The following is a 24,738-nucleotide window of genomic DNA, read 5'->3' as shown; positions in this document are numbered from 1 at the left end:
AGGGAGTCCAGTTAGCACGAGTTTGATGCCATACTCATGGGAGACTTTAATATTCACCCATGTAGTTTAGAGTGCCTAAGGGAACATAGCGAGGGTCCCCCTCACTCGCTCCCGTCGCACTTTGAACATACATAACAGGGGGAGGCCCTGGAGCTTCTCCTGGCTTCAATGAACCTCTATGAATCTGGTTGCTGCGAAACTGGGCATAGGTTGAACACATATGTAGAAAATAACACAGGCACGGTTATTGATTTTATTTTTATATCTACTTATGTTTTATCGCAGGCCATAAATTACAGGGTAGAACACTCTGTTTTTAGTGACCACAATCCCATAATCCTGGAGGTTGCTCGATGGGGGCCATTGGGAGGCATTGAGACGCAGGATCTTTGTGCCACTGACCTGGTCCCTAAAGACCAGAATCGGAGGCTAAAATGGGACAAAGTAATCTCATCGACCTTCCTACAAGATACCCTGGCTAAGGTTGAGCCAGAGGTGGGCATTTGCCTGGATAATATCGACCCAAATACAACATTAATTGAGGCTTTTAACGTCATATGCCATCAAGTCAATGCCGAGTTAACGGTAAAAATAAAACCAGGTCTGAGTTTGGGCCCAAAATGGTTTGACCCCAATTGTACAAAAGCCCACTCAGTCCTCCTTATAGCGCTAAAAGATAAACCAAGGGACAGAACACTTATTGCATCTCTTAGAAAAAAATATAAACAAGCCATCCAGGCCTGTAAATTAAAGATTAAAGATAAGGCCTGGAACGATTTATTATCGGCTGAGGTACAGCGGGACAGCTCCAAATTTTGGTCAATTATAAATCATCCTTACTTCTCGGGCATAGAGAACCATGGAGTAGAATGCATTATTCCGGATGAACAGTGGGTGGCACACTTTGGAAACATATATAGTCATCCAGCCCATACTACTGCATATGAGATAACGTACTCGGGAAATGTAGTAATGGTGCCGGCCTTTAGGGCCGAGGAAGTGGAGAAAGCCATAAATGATACATTAAAGAATAAAGCAGCAGGCCCAGATGGGGTACTTGCTGATCTCTTCAAATGCGCGCCGACTTTTTGGGCCAAAATTCTTACTAATGTTTTTAATGCTACAAGCGACTATAACTTTCCTGAGTCTTGGGCAAAACCGACAATCATCCCAATTTTTAAAAAAGGTCTGAGGAGAGATCCAGCCTGTTATAGGCCGATCTCGCTAATAGACTCCAGTGTAAAAATCCTGGGTCGAGTGCTATTGGGGAGACTGACCACCTGGCTCGATGGGAAAGGGATTATGTCAAATGCACAATATGGCTTCAGGGCAAACAGGAGCACACTGGATCAGTGTCTTAATCTTGAACTCCTTATAAATAAGTACTCGATCGCCAGGGGGGGTCTCTGTACATGGCCTTTATGGACCTCTCCTCAGCTTTCGACCTTGTCAACAGGGGGAAGCTGTGGGGGGTCCTCTTGGACATGGGCTTTGATCCCCCACTGGTTAGCTATATAGCCGAACTTCATCGCGACCTGTCGGCCTCGGTTAGAGTCACCAAGGAGGGCAGGTGCACCTGTCATTTTAAATCAGAGAGGGGTGTTAGGCAAGGATGTATCCTAGCTCCCCTCCTCTTCACACTCTACATTAATGCCCTTGAGCCAGTCTTGGCGGACGCATCCCTGGACATCCCGCGTGCAGGAGAGACAAAGATCCCGGTCCTCCTGTACGCAGATGACGCCGTCCTTCTGGCACGTTCAGGGGTGGCCCTTAGCCGTCTATTGGACTCTTTTGGTAATTGTATGGCCTCCCTAGATCTGAAAATTAACACCCAGAAATCGCAGATCATGATCACTGGAGCTGCAGGTAGAAAAAAGAAAACTAAAACTTATTTTTGTACTAGGCAGGAGCTAATGAGAGTCCCATCCTTTCCATACTTAGGAGTCTTATTTGATGATAGAGGAACTTGGGGGCCCCAGCAACTTTCAAAAAGCAACGCTGTAGCTAGAGCGGCTGCAGCTTTGCTTGGATTTACGAAAAGGCTGGGAGCCCGCCCAATGGTGACTATTATAAAGGTATATAAAGCAAAATGCCTGTCCATAGCTTATTATGGCTCCGCCATTTGGGGACATACGAACCATGACAAGATTCAAAAGGTGGAAAATAAATTCCTGAGATCGTTGCTTTCTGTCCCTAATTCCACCCCTATATATTTACTACACGCTGAACTGGGTCTGGGTTACGTAACAGACGCATTAAAGTTAGCCCCAGTTACTTGCTGGCTAAAAACTTGGCTTAACAAGGAGATTTCATTAAATCATATAATTCTTAAAGATTGTTTAGCCTTGGATAGAGCCTTAAACATCCCACGGGTGAGATATGTAAAGTCACAACTTACACAAGCGGGTCGTCCTGACCTTTTTTCTCTCACCAGAATGTATTACAAAAGCGGATGTCAACACAGTGAAAAGTAGCTTGGCTAATATGTATATATCAGAAAGGGAAGAAACTGAATTAAAGTAGCCACTTGTCAGAAAGAATGACATACTAATGACAGTCCCGGGCATTGAACCCTATCTTATTTTAGTAACCAGACCATTTCATCGATTTCTCTTAATCAGATTTCGTTTTAACCTTATTCATTTAATGCTTGGCCAGTATCAAAATTGGGATATACCAGAGAATGCGAAACCCTGTGACTGTGATCATTTTTCCGTTCAGGACACTTTACATTTTATTATGTTTTGTGGTCACTATACCATGATTAGGAAAAAATACTTGTTACCAATTTTGCGTGAGGCAGGCTTTGTACAGGTTAGGCCAGCACTTATGTTCCTGCAACTTTTACCCACTGCAAAAGTAACATTCCATGTAGCAAATTTTTTAGTCGCAGCAGTACGCATTAACAAGAATCGCTTAAACTCAGGGTCTTTACTGTTTAATATTTGATCATTTTTAGCATATACGATGTTTTTTATTACTTTTTATAACTTTTTAAAACTTTTATATTCCATCCATATGTGTTAATTTTATGAAATATGGTCGTATGAATTTCTTGCATTTTTTAAAATTTGTAACCAATAGATCAATGTACTGGGCATGTAATGTTGTAATGATGTAATGATGAAATGTATTATGTGTCCATCTTTTTTGATTTTTATTAATCGAATAAAGAAACTTGACTGACTGACAATTTCAAACAAGCGCGCTGACCCACAACTAGAACCTGTTATGCTGCAAAATGGAAACATTTGCAGCATAACTGGCCATACAAATTGATCCTATAAAATCCATGGTACAAGACATTATCTGCTACCTACTTCATTTGCAAAGACAAATTTAGCCTACACTTCCATGCCAGTTGCACATTGCTGCCTTGGCTGCCTATCTGCAAAGGAGGCAGCAATTCTCATTATTCAAAATCCCAGTCATCAAGGCATTCATTTAAGGATTCAAGCGAGTTATTCCGCCTAGGGCTCCTCCAGCACCCTCTTGGAACCTTTTCATTGTTCTCACTAGACTTATGGATTCTCCTTTTGAGCCTCTTCACTTGTGCCCCCTTCAATTTTCATTCTCAGATAGGGGCATTCTAAGTTGATGTTATCTCACTTAGACGTGTTAGTGAGCTCCTGGCTCTAACCTTAGAAGAACCATTCTTCCAAATAAATAGACATAAGCAAATGTCTCAATTTCATCTCAATCAATCAATCAAGCTCCCATTTTTTCCCCTCACCTTGCTTCTGTTGCAGAAAGAGCTGTTTATTCCCTAGTTGTCCTACATAGATAAAACTAACATCTTCAGGAAAACAAAGCAACTCTTTTAGCCTTTTTTCCACCTCATAAAGACAACACACTATCCAAATTGGGCATAGCCAGATGGATAGTCAAATATATTCACATTTGCTACATTAAGACCAAAAGAGCACGTTCCACACGTTAAAAGGGAGCCACTATGGCCTTTCTCCAAAATATTTTCTCATATTTGACATTTGTAAGGCAGCTACATGGTCTACACCACACACATGTACCAAACACTACTGTGTGGATGTTTAGCTCACCAACAAGCTAGTGTAGGTCAGACAGTGCTACGTACTCTTTTTCAAACTTTTGCAACTTCCAAAGGTTAGCCACAGCTTCTTAGGAGGGACTACTTTACAATCTGTGCAGAGCATGTGTATCTGTTACCACATATGCCATCGAAGAGATTGTTACTTACCCTCTAAGCATCTGTTTGTGGCATGTAGTGCTGTAGATTCACATGGACCCTCCCTCCTCCCTGGACGACTGTGGGAGTTGTTGTTACATTATATACTTATATGATATGCTTACATTTAGCATGGATGTTGCTTTTCTTACACATACCTTACACTCCTTCCTTACCCGCCTGTGGGTGAAACAATTTTAAAAAGTAGTTGATGCTTATGCGTAATGTCATCAGGAGGAGTGACTCAAAAGACTTCTACATACAAAAACAACTTCACAACTCCTGACCCAACACTAGATGGCAGAAGTATGCAGAGCCTGTGAATCCACAGCACTAAATGCCATGAACAGATGCTTACAGGGCAAGTAACATAGTCCTTTTGCAAGTTCACCTCTCAATGGTTGGATTGATGCTACTGGTTTTTGAATCGGAGAGTGCACTGAGACCTGCAAACCAAACCTCAGTGGCAGTGCTCTGATTCTTGAAAGTATATGTTTGATTATCTTATACGCAGTTGCTATAACTTTACTCATTTGTGAATCCATAGTATTTGGTACAAGTGGCACCCAGGGCCTGTGAGTCAAAGTGTTCCACCAGCGCTGCAGTACTTATTGTGCCACCATGGATGTGACAATGTGAAAATATGTCTTCCAGTACACTGCAGATAGACAGAGCAGTTTTAAACTGCTAACTCAACTTTGCCATTTATACTAATGGCAAAGCCAAACCTCCCTTTCTAATCTATTTGTCAGCTCTACAGTATGCCTATCTAGTCCTAAAGCAGAGTGATGTATATTAAAAAGTAGGACTTTTTTTAACCCGGCCTAACAGTAGAAACCCCAAATTGTTTTTTTTACTGTGGAAAAGCTAGTAGCCCCATTGGCGAGTACAGGGTTACACGCTGACAACACAGCTGTGCCAAATTCTGAATGGACCTATTACAGTTGGTACTTCAAGGTATTAAAATAAACATCACCTCAAACCTGACTTTATGCCCAAGTCAAATTTAATGTAACTTTTAAGTAAATGCAATGTTTAGAAATCTGCCACCCCATTGCCCACGTATTCCGTTGGCCATTCACAGATTCTGGACAGCCTTCTTCCCTCCTCGGAAAAAGTTTGAACGACATCCAGGAGCAGGAACAATAGAGGCCTGCTTTTGGAAGAGGTGTCACCTCTCTTTGACAGGAAGCCACACTGCTTGTGAGCCCAAAAGGCGAACTCCAAAAGCGAAAGCTGCCTTTGAAGCGCAAATGGTGGACACACACGAGAGGTGCTGCTCTTTTGTTCAGGTGTATGGGTTGGTGTCGGGAAAGAAAGGAAAGACCAGTTGCTGTTTTCTCCGTGGGTATATAGGCCTTTGGTAACCATACCTGTAGGTTTGTCTAGCAAGCTTCACACCACTTGAGAAGGTTTCAGACTTCTTGAAAGTGTGCAGAATCGTTCACTCTGGAATACCTAGATGACTCACATTGTTGGTAGTCGTCATCAAGCGGGAGGGGACCTAGTAGCCCATTGGCTATTAACCAACACAATCACTGAGGGTACATTCTAGCATAAATTTGGCACCCCTGGCACCCAGACCTCCAATCATGTCTGGGCTGGAGAGAGGACTGCCCTAATTCTCCCTGGACCTGGCGGGGGAGACTTTGCCAATCCCTGGACTGCAGTTGCTCCTTGGGCTAGCTAAGAGAAGACTGTGCCTGTGGTACCTGGCTCATGGACAAGTCAATCCTAAGCCCCAGACAGAAGAGGTGAACTCTGAGTTGGCTGTTACTGCACCATGACAACAAAAGCTGACGAAGTCAGTCCTGGTCAGTCAGTAGCCACAATCACTTGACCGCCTCTGACCACTAACTTTCAGCTCAGACGACCAAGTCCTGACACTCAAAAGTGACCCCTGAGTCTGCTGGACCTTGGAGGGTCATCTGAGTGCAATTTGGTCACCCAAGACAGACACTAGCCTTCACCAAACTGAACTGCTGGTTTTGCTATGACTGGAGACCAGTAGTCCAGTGGCAAGTGAACTTTTGCTAGATGAAAGGACTTTGAGGGGCCTCGATCACTGTGGCCACAGTTGCTCTGCGTGGACCGAGGAATAGCCCAAGGAAGCTCCCTGTTGATCGCACAGCATCCTCCGCATCCTATATCCCTTGCATCAGGAACTCACTGTTAAAGTCTATGGTAGTTCTCCAATAGGGAATGGAACTGGAATTGAGACTACTTTGGTGACTGCCCTACTACTCCTCACTAGCCCCACTCACCACCCCCTGTTGGAGTTGGTCACCCAGTACGGCCCGGAGTAGCCAAACACAACTCTTTAAAAGTTTTACGAAGTTTCCAAACTTTGCAATTACCAATGCTTTTTGGAATTTTGTGGTAATTTGCGATTTACTTAAAAATCAACTTCTCCGGAACCCTCTGGTAGAAATTGTTTGTTTTGGTGCTTAAATGTTTTTTAAAATAGGGTCTACTTTTATACTTAATTTTGGATTGCTTTTATGTGACTTATTTATCCCCATTTATTTGCTACTGCTAAATGCTTTACTCTTGTTCCTTTGTTAAAGCCTTGCTGCTCAAAGCCACAGCTACTCGAGTGAGCTAGAGGTTTTACATATGAGCCTGACTGAATTGACTGAACTGAGTGTATTACACGGTGAGGTCTCATAACCTCCCCATAAAAAGCACACCATATTTCCTCACACCAAGTATGTAGTGTGTGCTGGCTTGGACACAAATTGAATACATAAAGCTATTGGCACCAGTGCTGTGATCAGAAGAAGCATCTGGACGAGAACAATTACCTTTTCAGGAGCCATGTAACAGTCCAAAATGGGTATGCCTTTTGATGGATCCAGGTTGTTTATAGAGAAAGCTGATTTGGCCCAGGAACTTTTTAAAGAAAGTCACTTCAGAACTCAGTCTTTGGAATGGTCTGTGTCCATCCAAGCACTTTCACCAGCTCCATAGAAAGTTTTGTAACTGTTCCCGGGGGCTAGCTTATAGACCATGCCAGCCCTCCGAACCTGAGCTGCAGGAGCAGACCCAGCCATTTCTTGGCAGAGGACTTACAGGAATCAGAGACCATTGGCGCCAGCAATGCTGCAGCTGTTCCTGAGCCTCTTTAGTTTGCCAAGCAAGCACATCATAGTTGGTAGTCAGTAGGAGGCAGGATATGAGATTTCCAAAATGGCTAGAAGTCCATCACATCAGACAGACAGGTCTTACAAATCATTCAGAGGGGCTGCACTTTGTTCCCTCTCCACCCATGTTTTACCTAGGATTAAGAGATTGTCAGAGGATCACAATGGAATCCTAATGCAGTAAGTTAACAAGCAGGTACTGCACTTGAAGAGCAGTGAGGGGTGCTGCTTGTGCTGCTTTCCCATACCAAATGGATGATGAACTAAGGACTCTGCCATTGAATGCCTTTCTGGTGAATACAGATTAGAAATGCTAACTCTGCTGAGTTCTTTCTGCTGTGGACACAGGAGACTAAATGGTGTCCAGAGGCTTGCAGTACATGTATTTTCGTTAACCCAGCCCTGCAGTCCCACAGGCTTTACCTGCAGTTTTCAATTAGTTAAGGACACTTTCAATTGCCAGTGCTTTCCTTATGCCTTACTCAGGCCCTTTGGGTGTTCATGAAAGTATTGGTTGTTGTCGTTGACTACCTTTGTAGGTTAGTGATACATGTGTTTCCAGTACCTCAGGAGGACTCGTTGAAGACTGTAATAGATCATCTCCAGATGATGGGTGAACTCCTTACACCCTTGGACTTTTCCATTCCACCTGAGCCCCAAATAGAGGATTCTCCCCATTGGATGCATCCGGACTAGGTGTCGTTTAAGGCCTTTCAGCTACTGCATCCAGTCCAAGACAATTGGCATATGATCCTGACGTTTCTGACTCCATCCTGGCTCGCCATGGGGATAGCTCAGAGGCAGCATGAAATCTTGGCCTCATGTCTCCTCCTCATCCCACATGACATAAGAGTATATTTTCATAGACAAGGGAATCCAAGGATATGTCAGGGACCAGGGGTTCGATTATTTTCAGAGGAACAAGCAGTCCCTTCCAACAAAATATTGTACAAAAATAAACATAGAAGTCAAATAGATTCTATGACAACACTAATCAAATGAAGTAATAACACAATGTAACTAATATTGATCAAAAAGGTAAATGAAAACCGAAACAAATATAGTGTGAAACATACGAGACACCATATGATTTGGTTAACATAACTCAGACATTGACAGAGTGACTTCATAAAAATAAACAATTAGTGTCACATCTATTAAGGTGATCCAGCGGAAAGCCAGTGACTAAAACCTCACAAACAACTGAGAAATTAAATTGGCCAATATACAACAATCAGATTTTCCTAGCTGTTTTGCTGGGGTCAAGTTTTATAATTCACTTTGATCTTGATTAGTTAACTCAATAAGAATTCAATTTACTCTTGATAAATCTTTATTCAATGTCTAACTAATTTTCACAGATCAACACTCTTCCTTTGTTCGATGGACCATTAGTTGAGTAGTTGATGGTGATATGAACAAACTAACTAACTAAACTTACAGATTCTATTGAAATAAACCACAGACTCTAGGCAAGATTCAATAAGTTTATCTAAATCTCAGTCATAAATGAGCACTCATTAATACAAATTAAAACTCCATAAAATGTTCATGGAAGGAAAAAAATCCTTTAACAATGTACATTCAATTCACAGACTCATTCAACAAATCAATGAAGGCATAATAAATCAAATATTTGCAAAAGGTATGCAAACTTGAGACAGAATAATAATTACCCAAAGGTGAGTTCAGAAACCCAACTCTCTGGCCAAAAAGGGCTGGTGGTGACCTCCCGATTAAGACTCAGACAAAGGCTATCGGACAGGCTCAGGGCAAGGTAATACTTACTAAACTTCTCTATTGACCCGCCGCCCCGGGACGCATCCCTCACTTACACTCTCTCCCTACTCGATATTCTTCTGTAATCTTCGATCTAATCAAGTGTCTTTCAGAGGTGAATCTTCCCAGTCTGTTCTCTCTTTCCTCAGCAACAGTAGTCCTTGCCTCTCCCTCTCTCTCTCTCTTGCACTCGTGCTTGCCTCTCCTCGCTTGCATGCATGACATGACAATTCTTAAAAATTAAGTCACTCTAGTTATAGTCTTCATTTCTGAACGTCCCACCCTCAAAAGTTACAAATCTTGATGAAATACGAACTCTGATTGGATAGGGACAGCGGAGTTATCACCTCACGCTGACATGTTTACATTTTTAATAACTTTTTTGTCTCTCAAAACCCATCCCCTTTAGCTCATTTAATATTCTGTCTCATTGCCGCTCCCATGCTTTTATTGTTACTATTCAAAATGCATTCAATACAGTTCTACAGTTGAGAATAATTTTCACACGGCGGGTGTCCTTGGCTCGTGGCAGCCTTTCAGTGACTCGGTCATCAGTTCACAACACTATTACACTGCGCATATCTAGCTCGCATCCATTTTAAACGCCATATTTTTCTTTTGTGTGTCACCTGAGGCCTAAACGTACACTATTAGTAAAGGAATCATAAACAAATGTTAATTTCTCAAATTAGTGATTTTCACTGTTCACCACCCACTTCTACTCTATCCCATGTTATTTTCTTCTTTCCTAAGCAAAGCATTAGCAGCGATAGCTCTTTAAATTCAGGAAAGCATATGCCAGGCATGCAGTACCTCAAGACCCAATGTTAGTAGTTTCTGCGCATGAATGAGAGTTATCCCTCTCAAAACAGGTTAGTCTCGTTACTATCTACGTAGTTCTAATTTGCACATGCGCAATAGCGTATTCCAGTTTAAAGCGGGTTTAGTTGCGTTGCATCCTATTTTCATTAGTTAAGCATGCATAAAGCTCTCATTCCCTTAGGTAAATGTTGTGCGTGCATATTAATTTAATTTTCTTTTCTATTTCTAATAATACTGTTAATGAGGAATTGCTCTGAGCAAGTTTCGTTTTCTTGAATCCTTGCTCCATCAAAGGTACCAATGCTATTGTTAATAAAATTAAGAAGGCATTGCAATAGTCATGCTACTACAGGTTGACAACTTTTCGATCCTATTTTAAAATCTAGGTAACATCATCAGGGCTAAGTAATATATGCCTGAGACAAGAAATGGCTGTGGAGGAGAGCTCACAACACAAAATTTGACAATAATAGAGCCCGATAAGAATGCTAATAGAATGGAGTGCTCGTCCTGGCGTGTATAGAATGACGCAACCAGTGGCAAATTGTGCCAATTCAGTATTGAAGGAACCCAGGGCGGAATATTAAACACCAGAAATCGATCATAGGCTTGATTGCATTGAGCGGCTGATACCGAAGAAAGGAGGACAGTGGAGACGCTCCCGGTCACATTGTTAGAAAAAAAAAAGGTTTCCCAATGGTAGGTAGGCGTGCTCCCTCTCTACTGCCTGAGCGTAAGGAGAGAGGCAGTGAACTGTGACTCTCTGCTGAAGCGTTCACCGAAGCGACAGCGCCTTGAATCAAATAATGCATTATTACAGGGCCTACAGTAGAACCTCCGATCCAAGTAAGCCAGACATCTGTCGCACCTCCACTCAGATCTCGCTGGAGATGACTGTATATCTGCAGAAATCCCAGAACCAGCCTGACATGCAGCAGGCCCCTCTCCCTTCCTCACATACATTTTACGGTTCTGACAGCTATGTCACTGCTGCGTTGAGGTGGTCTACAGGGGAAAGTGGAGATCAGAGGTCTCTGATCTCCATTGGAGAGCCATCTCCACATAAATATTCTGGAGCTTTGGGCGATCGTTCTGGCTCTGAAAGCCTTCCCTGTTAGAAAACAATGGGGTGACCCAAAATTAACCTGAAGGACTGGGTAACTCGTGATACAGACAGCAGTGGTCCAACCGAAAAAGAACAGAAAGATTACTATAACTCATGTTGGGGTAAATTACTCAATATCTTCAAACAATGTATGCACAAACCCCTTCGAATCAATCACCAGATATGGGGTTAAGGCAGGAAAACAGAATAAGTCAAAGAAATTTGGACCCACACAAGCATATTATATTCCAAAGATTTTTTTGTTACATTTTTGTAATCACAGTAATCGTACATTTTCATCAAAATATGAACTCTTAGCGCCCAAAAATATATAGTGATAGAATGGGTGCTCAGAGGAGGTGCTTGAGATCACCACCCCCTTTTGTACCGAGATTTAAATCTAGCCTTAATATTTCTCATGTGGTCGCCATTTGAGCCAATGCACAGCTCCTCATTGCGACTCTTGATGCTCAAGATTGTCTTCCTTATTGTTATGACCTCAGTGCAACTGCTCTATACCACCCTTTGCCAGAGCAATTGGTGCTTAGGGCCTTGAGTGGACTTTTTAGCAAATAGGGAGTCTTCTTTTCATATGGGCCAACTCACTCTTCTAGTGTTTCTGTTCCACCACATCACTCGGAGGACAAAGAAAGGCTCCATCGCCTTAACCCTAAAATGGTGCTGAGTTTCTACATTGAGCTAACAAAAAAATATTGTGTGGGAGACCATCTTTTTGAAGGGATTTCTCGAGTAACAAATGGAAAGGTGGTGCTGCATATGGCCCTGTAAGCTTGGATAGTCCTCTGCCACAAAATCTGCTCTATAGTGGGCAAGAAACAACCTCCTTATGACCTGTGGGCCTATTTTACCAGAGCCAAGGTTGCTGCTACAGCACTGGTGTGAGGAGAATCGGTTCTGTACACCTGCCAGGCTGCAACGCGTGCATCGGTGCACATGTTCACGAAGCATTACTGTCTTGACAGTCAGAGCCATTTTGCCCACACAGTTCTACATGACGGTCTGGTCTGAGTACACTTGGCAGACCCATTACCTTTGGTAGCTATTCTTAATGTAAATAATCACCTCACCGTCCTGTCCATTCTGTGAAGATTATTTTTTATAACTTTATTAATGTTCCTCGTTAGAGATAAGGAGACTGTTTTCAATTATTTGTTTGGAGTCCTCTGTGTCTGAGGAAGTGGAGAGAGAAAGATTACAAATATGTCAGTGCCCAAGGGTGGCTCTTATATGTGCCCCCGCACCATTATCTGAAAATGTGCTTGGATGTAGTCTGATGCTTTAGAGTATTATCAAGTTGAGGAATCAGTTTCGATAAAGTACCCAATAGAAGGAGCTTTACGGAAAGTATCTTGTTCTTTTAGTTCCCCTGCACCATTCCCACCCATATCTTGTTTATTTTTAACTTTCATTGTACAGTGGGGTCTTGCGAGTTCCCAGCCTCCAGCTTGATGACGTACACGTCTGTGGACTGTCATGCTAACCTTTATAGTACTGTGCAAAATTGATGGACGATAGAATTGCTTTCACGTAATGGAAAAAAATAGTTTTCAGGTAGTCTTTCATGAGTAGTGCAGCATAGCCAGTGTTTTATTTAATTATGTGGGTAACTGATATCGAGTCTGAATTGTATTTCAAAATGTTTTGTTTAAAATAGTTTTTAAAAAAAGTATAAATAGAATTCCCAGGTAAAATGATAATGTGACACCTGTTGTTAAAAATGTGTACCAGATAGATGTCTAGTTAGCTTGGAGAACTTGAATTTTCTGAGTCTATACCAAATTATGGAAAGGGGACAAACAATATGTTCTGTTTACTACTACTTGCAAGGAAATAAACACAATATGTTTTGTGATATTGTAGATGAACAAGATGACCCTGAAGAACAAGAGGTCCACGCAACATCTACCAGTCTGAAAACGGATGCCATTGTGAGTTTTATTTTTAGGCACCAGTGAAAATGCTTAAAGTATGAATAATAGAAAGTATATTTTTGTCTTGCTAGAGGATCACAAAATTGAGTGGTATGGTAAAGATAACATGGGACGCCCTCGCATCACTGAAGGAAATGTAACTGAAATGTGAAACAGCCAATGAAGGGTCAGATATTTTGTAGTTGAGTGCATGTTACATTCAATCTTCCACAATGTACAGTGTACTTGCAAACTACACAGATTGTAAATGCCATAGATAAATTAGTATATAATGACACCTCGCAAAACTGGATTCTTTAATATGTGCTTCCTTGATGTGGTGCTTAATTTTAGACTTCATTGATGTCCATGAATTTTAATTTGATGTACTCTAAGATGTTTTCCTTTGTGAATATTTCTCAGGGGAAAAACCTTATGCTACAAAGTCTTTGGCATGCATTTCCTTTGTCACACAGGTATTTATGCCTTTGCCAGTGTTCGATTTGGATAGTTGTAATGGAAGGTAAAGGTAAATCCTAGGACATAGGGGTGGGTAGTAGTAAAGGGAGGTAAGGGTCATTTTAGGGTTTAGGGTTGGGCAGTGGTAAAGGGAGATGAGGGTATTGTTAGGGTGTAGAGGTTGACAGTGGTAAAGGGAGGTGAGGGTAAATTTAGGTTTGTACGTTGTAGTTAAGGGAGATAAGAGTCATTTTAGCGGTTAGGGGTGGTGGTGTTCTTGGCCCTCTCTGAAGAGTCTCCCTCCCTCACCTATTTTCTGAATTAAATTATGTTGGCTTTCGGACTCAGTGCACGTTAGCACTGCTAACCATTGCTTAAGTGCATGCGCTCTCTCCTTTAAACATGGTTACATTAGCCTAATCCTGATTGTCTAATTTAATTTACTTATAAGTCCCTAGTACAGTTTCAAACTGGCAATCCACCCTGAAAAACTAAACCTTTTGCTAGGCTTAAAACGTAATTTTGAATGTCACCCCTGAGGTAGGCCCTAAACAGCCCATAGGGCAGGGTGCAGTGTATTTAAAAAGTTGGACATGCACTTTTACGTTTTACATGTCCTAGTAGGGAAAAACTCAGAAATTCATTTTTCACTACTGTGACGCCTACCTCTCACATAGGATAACATTGGGTTATCTAATTACATTTAACAAGTGATCACTTTTGTTTGGGAAGAGGTAGAAATACCATGCTTGGTCTCTAAGGGATTGTAATTTATGATCCTCTTTATTGGTAAAGTAAGATTTTAAGTTACAGCTCTGAAAATGCCCAGAAAGTTGGAATTTTCTTGTCCTAATCATTTGGTGCCGAAGCCTGTGTCCTGGGTTACATGGCTGTGATTATAGTGGCAGTTTGCCTTGGTGTATTTCTCCCAGAGTCTGGGACTAAGGGGCACTAGGGTGTTGCAGGATGGACAAACCTGCCAGGATGGGAGAGGCAGACCTGTTCCTTGCCGGGGGGCGCTAGGTGGCACCCATCCAAGATGGCCGCACACCAGTGAGGCTCGGGAAGCTTGGTAATCCTATCCGCTAATTATCCTTCCTTCTACCACCAAATCAACGCTATGCCACTGGCTACATGCTCCTTGCAACTTTTAGACCCCTATGTGAGCAAAATCTTGGCTCTCCTAGCCTCGGTGACCATCCGGAACGACCTCCCGAACTCTGCCGTTTAGCGGGAGCGGTACACCGGAAGACCTGAGCAGCTGCCACTGCCACCCGAGTCTCGGGGATCCCACGTGGTTGACAGCCCAGATTTCACCTAGCCCGCTCCCTGCATAATACCGCATGTGAGAAACGGCTCCCTGTCTCTTCCACCTACATTGGGGCTGCCGCTGTAACTAAGCAGGGATTCACCTCTGCATGTGGGGAGAGGCGGGACTGCCTGCCCGAAACTCGGAGGACTACTAATTACCGGTGAGAGCGCGCCATTCCTTCATCTTCTCCCTGTGTCTCGTGCTCCGCCACCGGTGCCGGCTCGGGCGCTCTCTCCGAGGTGGCGGCTGCTTCCTAGAGCCCCGGTGCACCGCCGCAGCTCTTCTGCCCCAGGGGCCACCTACGACAACCACCCAGATCGCGAGACAAATGAGGGAGGTGGGCGCCATAAGCTCCGCCCGGCTCCTGCTGCTACTACCACCCCAGGGTTTTTCGCACAGTCACGGGCCCTGCCTGTACCGGGTCCGCCACCTCTCTATTCTTGCAGTCACAGACTATTATCCCATTACGCCTGCCTTCATCGGGGAGGTTGATGAGACGGCCGGGATTTCTACCACTACATGCGTGAGTGGGTAGGAGTGGGTTTGCCATAAACCGGGGAGTTCTTGGCTGGTGAGGTCGTGCCATTACACTCCACCCCCCCCCCCCCCCACCCCGCCCTCAGGCCTTTGATACTTGCACAAGTGCCATCTTTGCCTACGTAACGCTTGTTCTTGTGCCTGAGTGTCTAGCACTTATTGCAGTATTATACCTCAAATTATACTTTGTTTTCTCTTGTAACTGCACACTTGTCACTTTTCCTCTTGTGCACTTTTTACTACCTCGTGTATTTTTGGTTGCTCACAATTTTTACTACCTCATGTATTTTGTTTGCTCACAATTGTCACTATTACCTTTACTACCTCATGTATTTTTGGTTGCTCACAATTTTTACTACCTCATGTATTTTGTTTGCTCACAATTGTCACTATTACCTTATGTAACGTAACGTATGCTTTTGTAATCTGTTATTTTGTAATGTTTCTCATTATGTTTCATTTCTGTTCCTATTGTGAAGCGCTCTGACGCCTTCGGGTAAAGTCCGCGCTATATAAAAATGCATAAATAAATAAATAAATATATAAAACCTCCACACCCAACGCCCCCCCCCCACCCCACCCCCCTCAGGCTGCTGCTTCGCCAAAAAGCTCCTACCCGAGCAGGCCTGATCTCTAGGCTTGTGAAGACTGCTGATTGCTGTAAAATACTGAAGGGCCACTGCTGGCTTTGCACCATTGAGGGCGCCGGCATGCTCTGGAGCTGTCGTTCCGCATACTACAGCGGTGATGGCCCCATTTTGACAGAATGAATGGCCTCTGCATTGTGGACTGATCACTGCTGGCTTGCTGTACTCTAGTCTTGGCGCGTTCCTCCTTTGGCATTTGGCTGCCCTGCCCACCTGCCTACACACCTGTGAGCCCCACATCGCCACAGCCTTTACCGACGCTGCCATCTGGGGCTCTGGAGAGGCGGGGCCGGACACATTGCCACTGCTTGCCTCACTTACCAGTGGAAGCTGTCCACAAAGAACCAATTCACTCCTGTTCCGCATCCTGAAGGGTCTCTGCTGATTGTGCACTGCTACAAGAGCCAGTACACACCAGAACTATTGCCCACCGTACTACAGTGATGATGGAGCCATTTTCGACTGAATGAGCGGGTGCTGCATTGAGGTCTGACTGCTGCTACCTTGCTGCATTCCAGTCCTCAATGCTTACCTTCTTTGGCATCTGACGGCTCTGCCCGCCTTTCTACACACCCAAGAGCCACAGCCTCTACCAACACTGCCACCTGGGGTCCTGGGGAGGTGAACTCAGACGTGTTATCACCACCTGCCTCACTTACCTGGGGACGCTGTCCACAAAGAACCTATTTGCTCCTAGTCCGCGTCCCAGTCCCTGTATTATCGTGGCAGTTGCTCAACCTGCAGAAAGATGGGGAAACCTGATGGGCGACAACCCAGACTTCCCTTCGAAAATAAAAAGGCCTCCACCAGATCCACCTCTGCAGACTCCGGGTCAAGCAGTGCGGATCAGATCCCGACACCCTCGCCATCATCTGGAGATGACGTCAAGACATTGTTCCTGGCCGTTCAGCATAGCCTCTCTGACTTCTCCGGGAAAATGGACACTATGAACACTTGATTAGATTTCCTGGTTCAGAAAGTCGATAAGCACAACGGACAGTTGAAAGAAGCCAAGCATCGATTCTCTGAGACTGAAGATGCCACCTCGCATATGCAACAACAGATGTCGCAAGTGGATAAACTACTTAAAATGATCACAGCCAAGAATGAAGACATCGAAGCGAGAAGCCGCTGGAACAACAGTCGCATCATAGGAATCCCTGAGAGCACAAACACGAGGCATATGGAGGACTATGTTGAACGCCTCCTAACTACTACCTTTGGCACTGACTCCTTTTTGCCACACCTGGTGGTGGAACGTGCCCATCGCTCCCTTGGCCCTCGACCACCGTCGGATGAGACTCTGAGGCCCATCATAGAGAGCAGAAACCGCTACAATATGATGGCAACATGTTAACCATATCTCCAGACTTTACTATATCAGTGCAAGAAGGCACCGTAAATTTCTCCCTGTTAAACAAAAACTGCGCAAAGCCAACATAGAATACGCCCTCATGTACCTTGCACGCCTACGGATCTCGAGTCATGGTAAACATATCTTCTGCACGAATCCACAGCAGGCGGAGGACTTTCTGAAGGCCAACCAGAGGCGTTCCCCGAGGCGGGAGGGCGTTTCCCGGTCCCCATCTCCATCCTTTGACTGACCAGCGGCTTCTTTTTATGAATTGTATTGCAAGTCGGGTTCATTGCTAATTTAATTGTTCTTTTAAATTGTATCAATATTGTGCTTTTATGATGGTTTTTAACCGTTGAATAAAGAACTCTTGACTGACTGACCAGCGGCTTCATGGACCTGGACTGGCACTGACCCGGGGAATGCCTTCCCACCCTCGCAAATTTCACTGGAGAGACTCCCGGTGGGGGCGGAGGACGTCAACTAGACTTCTACGTTGCTGAGGCCCCAGTTCCGCCCCCACACTGAGACTCCTACTCCACAAGATGGTCCCGGACAGCTAAGTGCCCTGCTGGGTTTTGAATGCTTCTAGTGTCCTCTAATCCGGTATATGTTGTTTTCCTTTTAGTCCTTGGGTAGATTCATACTATGCATCACCAGGCACCTCCCAACGCCCTCCCCCACCCGTGACTCCATGGCGATTGGGGACTACGAAGCAGATAGAGGAATGGGGAACGTGAAGGTTTATGGCCCACTGGTACCCCCCCCCCCCCCCCCGGTTATGGGAGATCCCCTGAATTGTTCTGTCTTTCTTGCTTCTTATGGTCATTTATTCGTATTACTCCACTGGGCCTCATTGACCCTATCGGACTGTCAACACAGTCAGCTGGGTTTGGGTGGGCGACCTAATACCGGCACGTTTGGGGTGCTGTTGTGGGTGGGGGTGGTTTGGGAATTCATTGACTGCGCCAATACGGTCATTCAGAAGATGCTGTTAGAAAAAGACGTTGTGATGGTACTATTAAGCCTTTTTATTTTGTATCCTTATGCAACACCATACACTCACATCTATAATCAAGATTGCACAGATGTTTAGGGTGTCATTGGGGGTGGTGGTGGTATTGATATTAGCAGCTTGTTTTGATGCTAACTCACTGTGGGTTTTAGTCTTTGTTTGTTGTGGGGGGAGGGGATGGGAATGTTCTTTATTGTTCTGCTATGCATTTGTTAGCTGCAGCTCGACATGACAATTCAGCTATTGCTCCACATATCCAATCGTACATGAGAGGACATGATACTCTTCAATACCAACACCCTTGCTAAATACATTTCCACCCTTTTGTATGACAGCACAATCTGATCGCTCATGCGTCAAACTGCTCACATGGAATTTCAGGGGTCTCCTGGCCCGTGTAAACGGAGGCAAATATTAGCGTATTTAGACAGACACCACATAAAAATCGCTTTGCCCCAAGAAACTCATATAGACCCTTGTTGCCCTTCCTGCTTTGGCAGTAGGTGGGCCTCTGCACACACATTCTGCTTCTACTCAACCTACTCACGAGGCACACTCATAATAGTCAAGAAGAACACACTGTGAGAGAGTGCCATCTTTCTTGCCTTGGAATGCCCCCACTTTTTTCTGAACTGCTGATGTGCTTTGACCGAGTGTGCCCTGGGTTCCTGCCAACCAGGTACCCAGGGCCTGTGTTCCTTCCCTAAAACTGTGCTGATACTAAAAACCCAATTGGCACCTCTGGCCACCTGTCAGCACCTAGTAAATGGTACCCTAGGTACCCAGGGCATGGTGACCAGAGAAGTCCCCTGAGGGGTGGAGCACTTATTGTGCCACCCTCAGGGGCCCTGTACCCTGGCACCCACACACTGCCTTCGCAGGCTGAGTGCCTAAGTACAGAACTAAACCAATAGTCGACATGGCACTCATGCCTGTGTGCCATGCCCACAGAACCCACTGCCCTAGCATACTTCAGTCACCCCTCTAGTTGGGTGCCCTATGCCAGAGGTGTGGGCACAGGTGCATGAGCCCTGTGCCCCTACAGTACCCAGGGCCATCCCTGGGCACTGTAAGTGCAGTGATGCCATTAAAAGTATATGGTGCTGGGAGGTTGTCATTACGAACTCCACAGCACCATAATGGCTACACTGAAGACTGACAAGTTTGGTAGCAAACTTCTCAGCACATTAAACCCGCACTGATGCCAGTGTGGGGAATTAATGTAAAATGTAGCAGAGGGCATCTTAGAGATGCCCTCTGAAATCCTAACCTACAATCCACGTCTGGGCTGAGTGGCTGCAGAGGCTGCCACACAGCAGACATGTTGCTGGACCCTAAGTGGAGAGCCCCCCGCTCTCCTGGGCCTGCAACAATGCACATCCTGGGCGAGGTGCTAGGTCTCCTCCCCCAGGATGGGCAGGAGGAAGCTTCAAAGGCCTAACCCTCACTCTGGCGGGAAGACTGGCGGGAAACACTACGTCAGAGAGGGGGGTGTGCCAGCCTGTGCCAATCCCACCCCTCAGGTGGGGGAGACGAGGTGAAGCGCGACCCGGGCTACGGCCATCATGTAGATGGGGAGCCCTGCCCAATCCCAGCTAGGCTCCTGCCCCCCTCCCACAGGAGAGGAGCAGACTAGGGGGTGTACTCACTTGCCCTACCTGTAACGCCCCTAAATTCAGTATTTAGGGGCTCCCCGAACCTTCCTTCCTCAGATCCCGATACGGAAAGAAGAAAGAAGATCAAGAAGAAGAAGACCCGCCGTGCAGCTGCTAACAACAGGACGACAACCACTTACTTGGCCCCAGCCCTACGGGCCTGTCAATCCTGGAACCTGCTCCTGCCTAATCCCGCCGACTCCTGCGGACAGCAACCTTGGGACACCTGGAGGACCTGCCTACCTTGACTCTCTTAAAGACTGGGACTCCTATCAGCAGAAGCTCTGCTGCAACAACCCACCTGGTGCCAACCAGAAAGCTCCGGACCAGCCCAATCTGCACCCGCCGAGTTTGGTCCAGGCCCAACCGAACCAAGACCACGAGGACGTTCCCCCGGCGACTGGGACCCGAAGTCCAGTGCCCAAAGACCCTCCTCGACGAGCCAGCCGACGCCTGTTGTCTCAGAACCAGGGGCCACCCCAACTGCGTCCAGCCGAGGGTAAGCTTTTCCGACACCCAAAGTCACCCCTGCACCCGGCGCCCTACAGCCCCCTGTGCCTCCCTTTGGGTACCTACCTGTGCTACAAGATCCCAACTTACCTCTCGAAGTGATGGTCGCCCCTGGAGAGTCTCCGTCACCGAGTCTGCAGTCTTTGTTCCTTTTTGACCTTTCCCATTGGATAACATTGAGCGCCCGACGGCTCAAAAGCACCCTGCACCCAGCCGCCCGAGTGCCGCTGGCTGTGCCACCTTTGTCCTATCCTACTTCCCCCCTTGCCCTGAGCAAGTGACCAGGAGCACAGCTACCACAGCCGCGTGGCCTGCTAGCCAGTCGCCATCAACCGAAGGCCCCCTTTCCTTCATTGGATATCATTGGGCCTACCTACCTCTGCACCTGGCCCGGCTCTGCGCTGCTGGGGCGGAACCGACTATACTTACCTGACCCTGGGGGACCCCTGAGTCTACACCCGGAACCTTAACTTCACCAGCCAAGTACTCACCTGGAAACCGGTAACTCACTTACCTGCCATTAGATAACATTGATCCATTTTGACTCGAACATTTTCTAAGTGTGAAGTTTTGAAAACTGCAAATATTCGCATAAAATCAGCCGAAGTCCGAATTCCGAAGTACTCGCCTGCAAGCAGGCGAGAAGCCAGTACTGTACCTTGCAGCCCAGTACTAAACCGCAAAAGTAATCCTTACCAGGTTTACTAGTAATCTGTATTTTCTCCATAGGAACCCATTGTCTGTTTTTCTATGGAATTTCTTCTAAGTGCCTACTTTTGAAAACTTGAAATATTCTTTAAAAATCATACGAAATTCTGAAACGCAATTACCTACCTGTTTTAAGTTCAGACCCCAGTGCTGGCCCTAGAGGCCCAGTACTGGATTACAAAAGGAACGCGATCATACTTTACCTGCAACCTGAATTTTCTCCCATTGAATAACATTGCCAGATTGTCATTGAAAAGTTTCTAAGTGGGAACTTTTAAAACAGCTTTATATTCATGAAAATTCACCACAGTAACTAAAATGTTTTGCTAGCTTGGTTTCAGCTTAGACCCCAGGACTGAATCTAGGATCTAGTCCTGGAACTACTAAAGTAATCTGTACTGTAATCAACTGTACTTTTATGGTAACAATTCATTGAGCTCGATGCTAAAGTGTCTAGACTTGAGTTGCCTTCAGCAACTCCTGTACCTATTGTGTTCACCAACTTCATTGCTTCCTTGCAAAGTAATTACATGAGAGTTCTCATACCTAGCAAAGTATATTTTTTTGCCTGTTGGTTCTAAAAATAAAACAACTATATCTTTGGATATAACAATCATTGGCCTGGAGTTCAGTCTTTGAGTGTGTGAAATCCTTTGCTGACTGAGTGTGTACAACAAATGCTTTGCACTGCTCTCTGGTACTGCCTTACAGCTCGACCAAGCTACCACTTTTGAGAGTAAGGTCAGTCCTGACTTTATCCTCTGTTATACCTTTGGGGTTTGTGGACTCTATACACACTGTACTTCATTATTGTCTAGTATATATAGAGCCACTTTCTCACACACACCATTCGTATTGGGAGGCACATACAGTGACACGGTCGGTTGCAGCTGCATGCTCTGGGGTGCGTTGGGTACACAATCAGTCACGTTCGTCTGTAGCTATGGCCCCAACCTAGATGATCCCGACTATTTCAATCAATCAACCAATGAATCACGGCATTTGTATAGCGCGCTAATCACCCGGAAGGGTCTTAAGGCGCTGGGGGGAGAGGGGTACGTTACTGCTCGAACAGCCAGGTCTTGAGCTGCTTCCTGAAGGAGAGATGGTCTTGGGTCAGCCGAAGGTGGATGGGGAGGGAGTTCCAAGCCTTGGCTGCCAGGTAGGAGAAGGATCTTCCTCCGGCGGTGGCTCTGCGGATGTGTGGTACGGTGGCGAGGGCGTGGCTGGTTGATCGTAGCTGGCGAGTGGGCGTGTAGAAGATCAGGCGGTCGTTGAGGTACTATTTCACCTCACTCTGGGGACAAGTACTTAAAATCGGCTCCGCACATTTTATATGGGGCGGCGATTTCAACAGAGCTCTATGTCCTACCTTGGACCATTCCAACCCCCTTCACCACCACTATACCAATACTCTGGAGGACCTATCGGGGATAATTGCAGAACAGGGACTAGTGGATGCATGGCGTTATGCCCACCCCACTAATAGGGAAGGCACATTTTACACAGCAGGACATGCCACGTGGTCTCGGTTAGATTATTGAATTTGCTCACGTTGAGTGGCTCCCTGGATTCACTCGGTCAAACACTTGGCCCGCACATACTCTTATCACGCACAGATTTACCTAGAAATAATTCCCCCTGACTCAATTGACACCCCACATTGCTGGAGACTAGGGCCTGAAGCGCTGTTAGATGCCGTTTTTCAAACCGAACTAGGGTAAGAGATTGCGGACTTCTTTGCCAGGAATAAAGGCTCTGTTGATCAGGTGGACACAATGTGGGAGGCCTTTAAGGTCACTGTCCGAGGCATAGATATATCCCAAAAATGTGGGGTACTCCGTGACATTAGATGGAACTTGCTCCTTCTAGAGACTGAGATCAAACAGCTGGAAGCTGACATGTGGTCTGGTAATTCAGGTGCCCAGCGAGCCGCACTTCGCGAAAAGCTCACGGACTATACTGCTACTGGAGACTGTGATGTGAAATTTAGAGGCAAATACTTTATTGCTCAACGCTATGGGGAGTGCGAGAGACCTTGCAGTGCATTGGCAAGCACTATTAAACAACTGCGCTTCTCCAACTTCTTGTTGCATGTGATTGACAATGTAGGGACACGCCATAGAGAGAGCCTCGATATTCTAAACACATTTACCTCTTACTATGCGGATCTCTACAGTTCATAATGCACCTCCCCTCTTGACTTTACTCCCTATTTAGAAGAAATAGCTCTTGGGTGGCTAGGCGACTCACAGCGCGAATTCCTGGCAAAGCCATTTGAAGATGATGAGCTGAGGGAAGCAATCATGCAGATGAAGTCAAGGAAAGCACCAAGATCCGATGGCCTTCCCATCGAGTTTTATAAGACCTACATTGATCAGTTGCTCACAGTACTGAAAGAGGTATATCTGAAAGAGACACGTTATTGATAGATGCCTGGGGATATTCTAAGGTAAGGAATCAGGCTGGATCCGGAAACGTTTTTCTGCTTAGAAGTACCTCTGCGCGCCAGTAGGTGGCGTCCTGCGGCTCCGCGTCCATCACTGGCGTCGTAGGAGGCGAGATGACATCACAGAGAGTACTTAGGCGACACCCATGCGCGCTGATGTCAGTTCTTTCTTTTTCCGCACCGAAAGCGCAGATCCGGATTGAGCACGTACCTCGGTCGCTTTTTGACCACTTTTGTTTAGGCTTTTTGTCTCCCTCTAGTCTCTCTGATGCACATAGGGATGCCCGGCTTTAAGTCTTGTGGGTTGTGCCACCGTAATATGTCGGTGGCGGATCCCCATGACGTCTGCCTCTACTGCCTGGAGAATGACCATGACTCCCGGGATTGTCGGTACTGCCGGGCTATGGCCCGAAGGCTTTGCGGGAGCTTGCTGGAGGTCCGGCACTCCTCTCACCGCCGCTCCGGGTCTAGGGGGCGCTTGCGGGATTGAGGCCATCGCTCTTCGGACTCGAGGTCTTCACCTTCGGAATCCGGTATGCGACGCCATACGAAGAAGCATGTTCGCTCTCTAACGTCCCCCCGTCGCTCCTCGGAGGCGGACGTGGGGGACAGGGGTTCCGCCCCTGTGGCTCCTCTCAAGGCTGATGAGAGGTGTTACCTCGAAACCGGGCCGGTCCTCGGATGCTTGTTTCCGTTCTGGGAAGGACATGGCTTTTGTAGTTCGGACTGGACTGTTCCCATGGGGCACAGGGTCAGCGCTGATTTGCATATCGCCATTGTCTAACCCAGGGTGGTGTGGAGTGGAAAAACGATGGATTTGGGCCCAGATCTTTGGACTGGGGTGAATGTGTGACATTGATCCACATTCTGTCCATCATTGTTGTGTTTGCAGGTTCCTCTTAAGCCTGGGAATCCCGCGGCCTACCCGCTATACCCGGGTATGTCAGCCACTCCCGAACAGCTGCAAGAGTATCTTGCTGCCATGGACCGCCTGTTTAGCTCTCAGGCTCCTATTGGCCCAGCGGCACAGCCTCTGGTGCCAGCCCCTGAGCCACTGAATTCGGGTCCCTCGGCTCCGGCCCCGGCGCCACAAGGTGCAGCGCCGCTG

The 24,738-nt window shown here is 46.0% G+C and overlaps 1 protein-coding gene across 4 annotated transcripts in view; it reads left to right on the top strand.

Moving 5' to 3' along the window:
- Positions 1-24,738, top strand: part of HJURP (Holliday junction recognition protein) — a 934,375-nt gene that overhangs the window by 389,195 nt on the left and 520,442 nt on the right. For all 4 annotated transcript variants that reach the window (XM_078687703.1, XM_078687705.1, XM_078687704.1 and 1 more), the window contains one exon: positions 12,935-13,002. In XM_078687703.1, coding sequence (XP_078543829.1) covers positions 12,935-13,002 — 68 coding nt within the window. The remainder of the gene's footprint in view (positions 1-12,934; positions 13,003-24,738) is intronic.

This window comes from Lissotriton helveticus, chromosome 4_1 (assembly GCF_964261635.1).
Source record: "Lissotriton helveticus chromosome 4_1, aLisHel1.1, whole genome shotgun sequence".
Lineage (NCBI taxonomy): Eukaryota > Metazoa > Chordata > Amphibia > Caudata > Salamandridae > Lissotriton > Lissotriton helveticus.
This window is presented reverse-complemented; position numbering and strand designations above follow the sequence as displayed.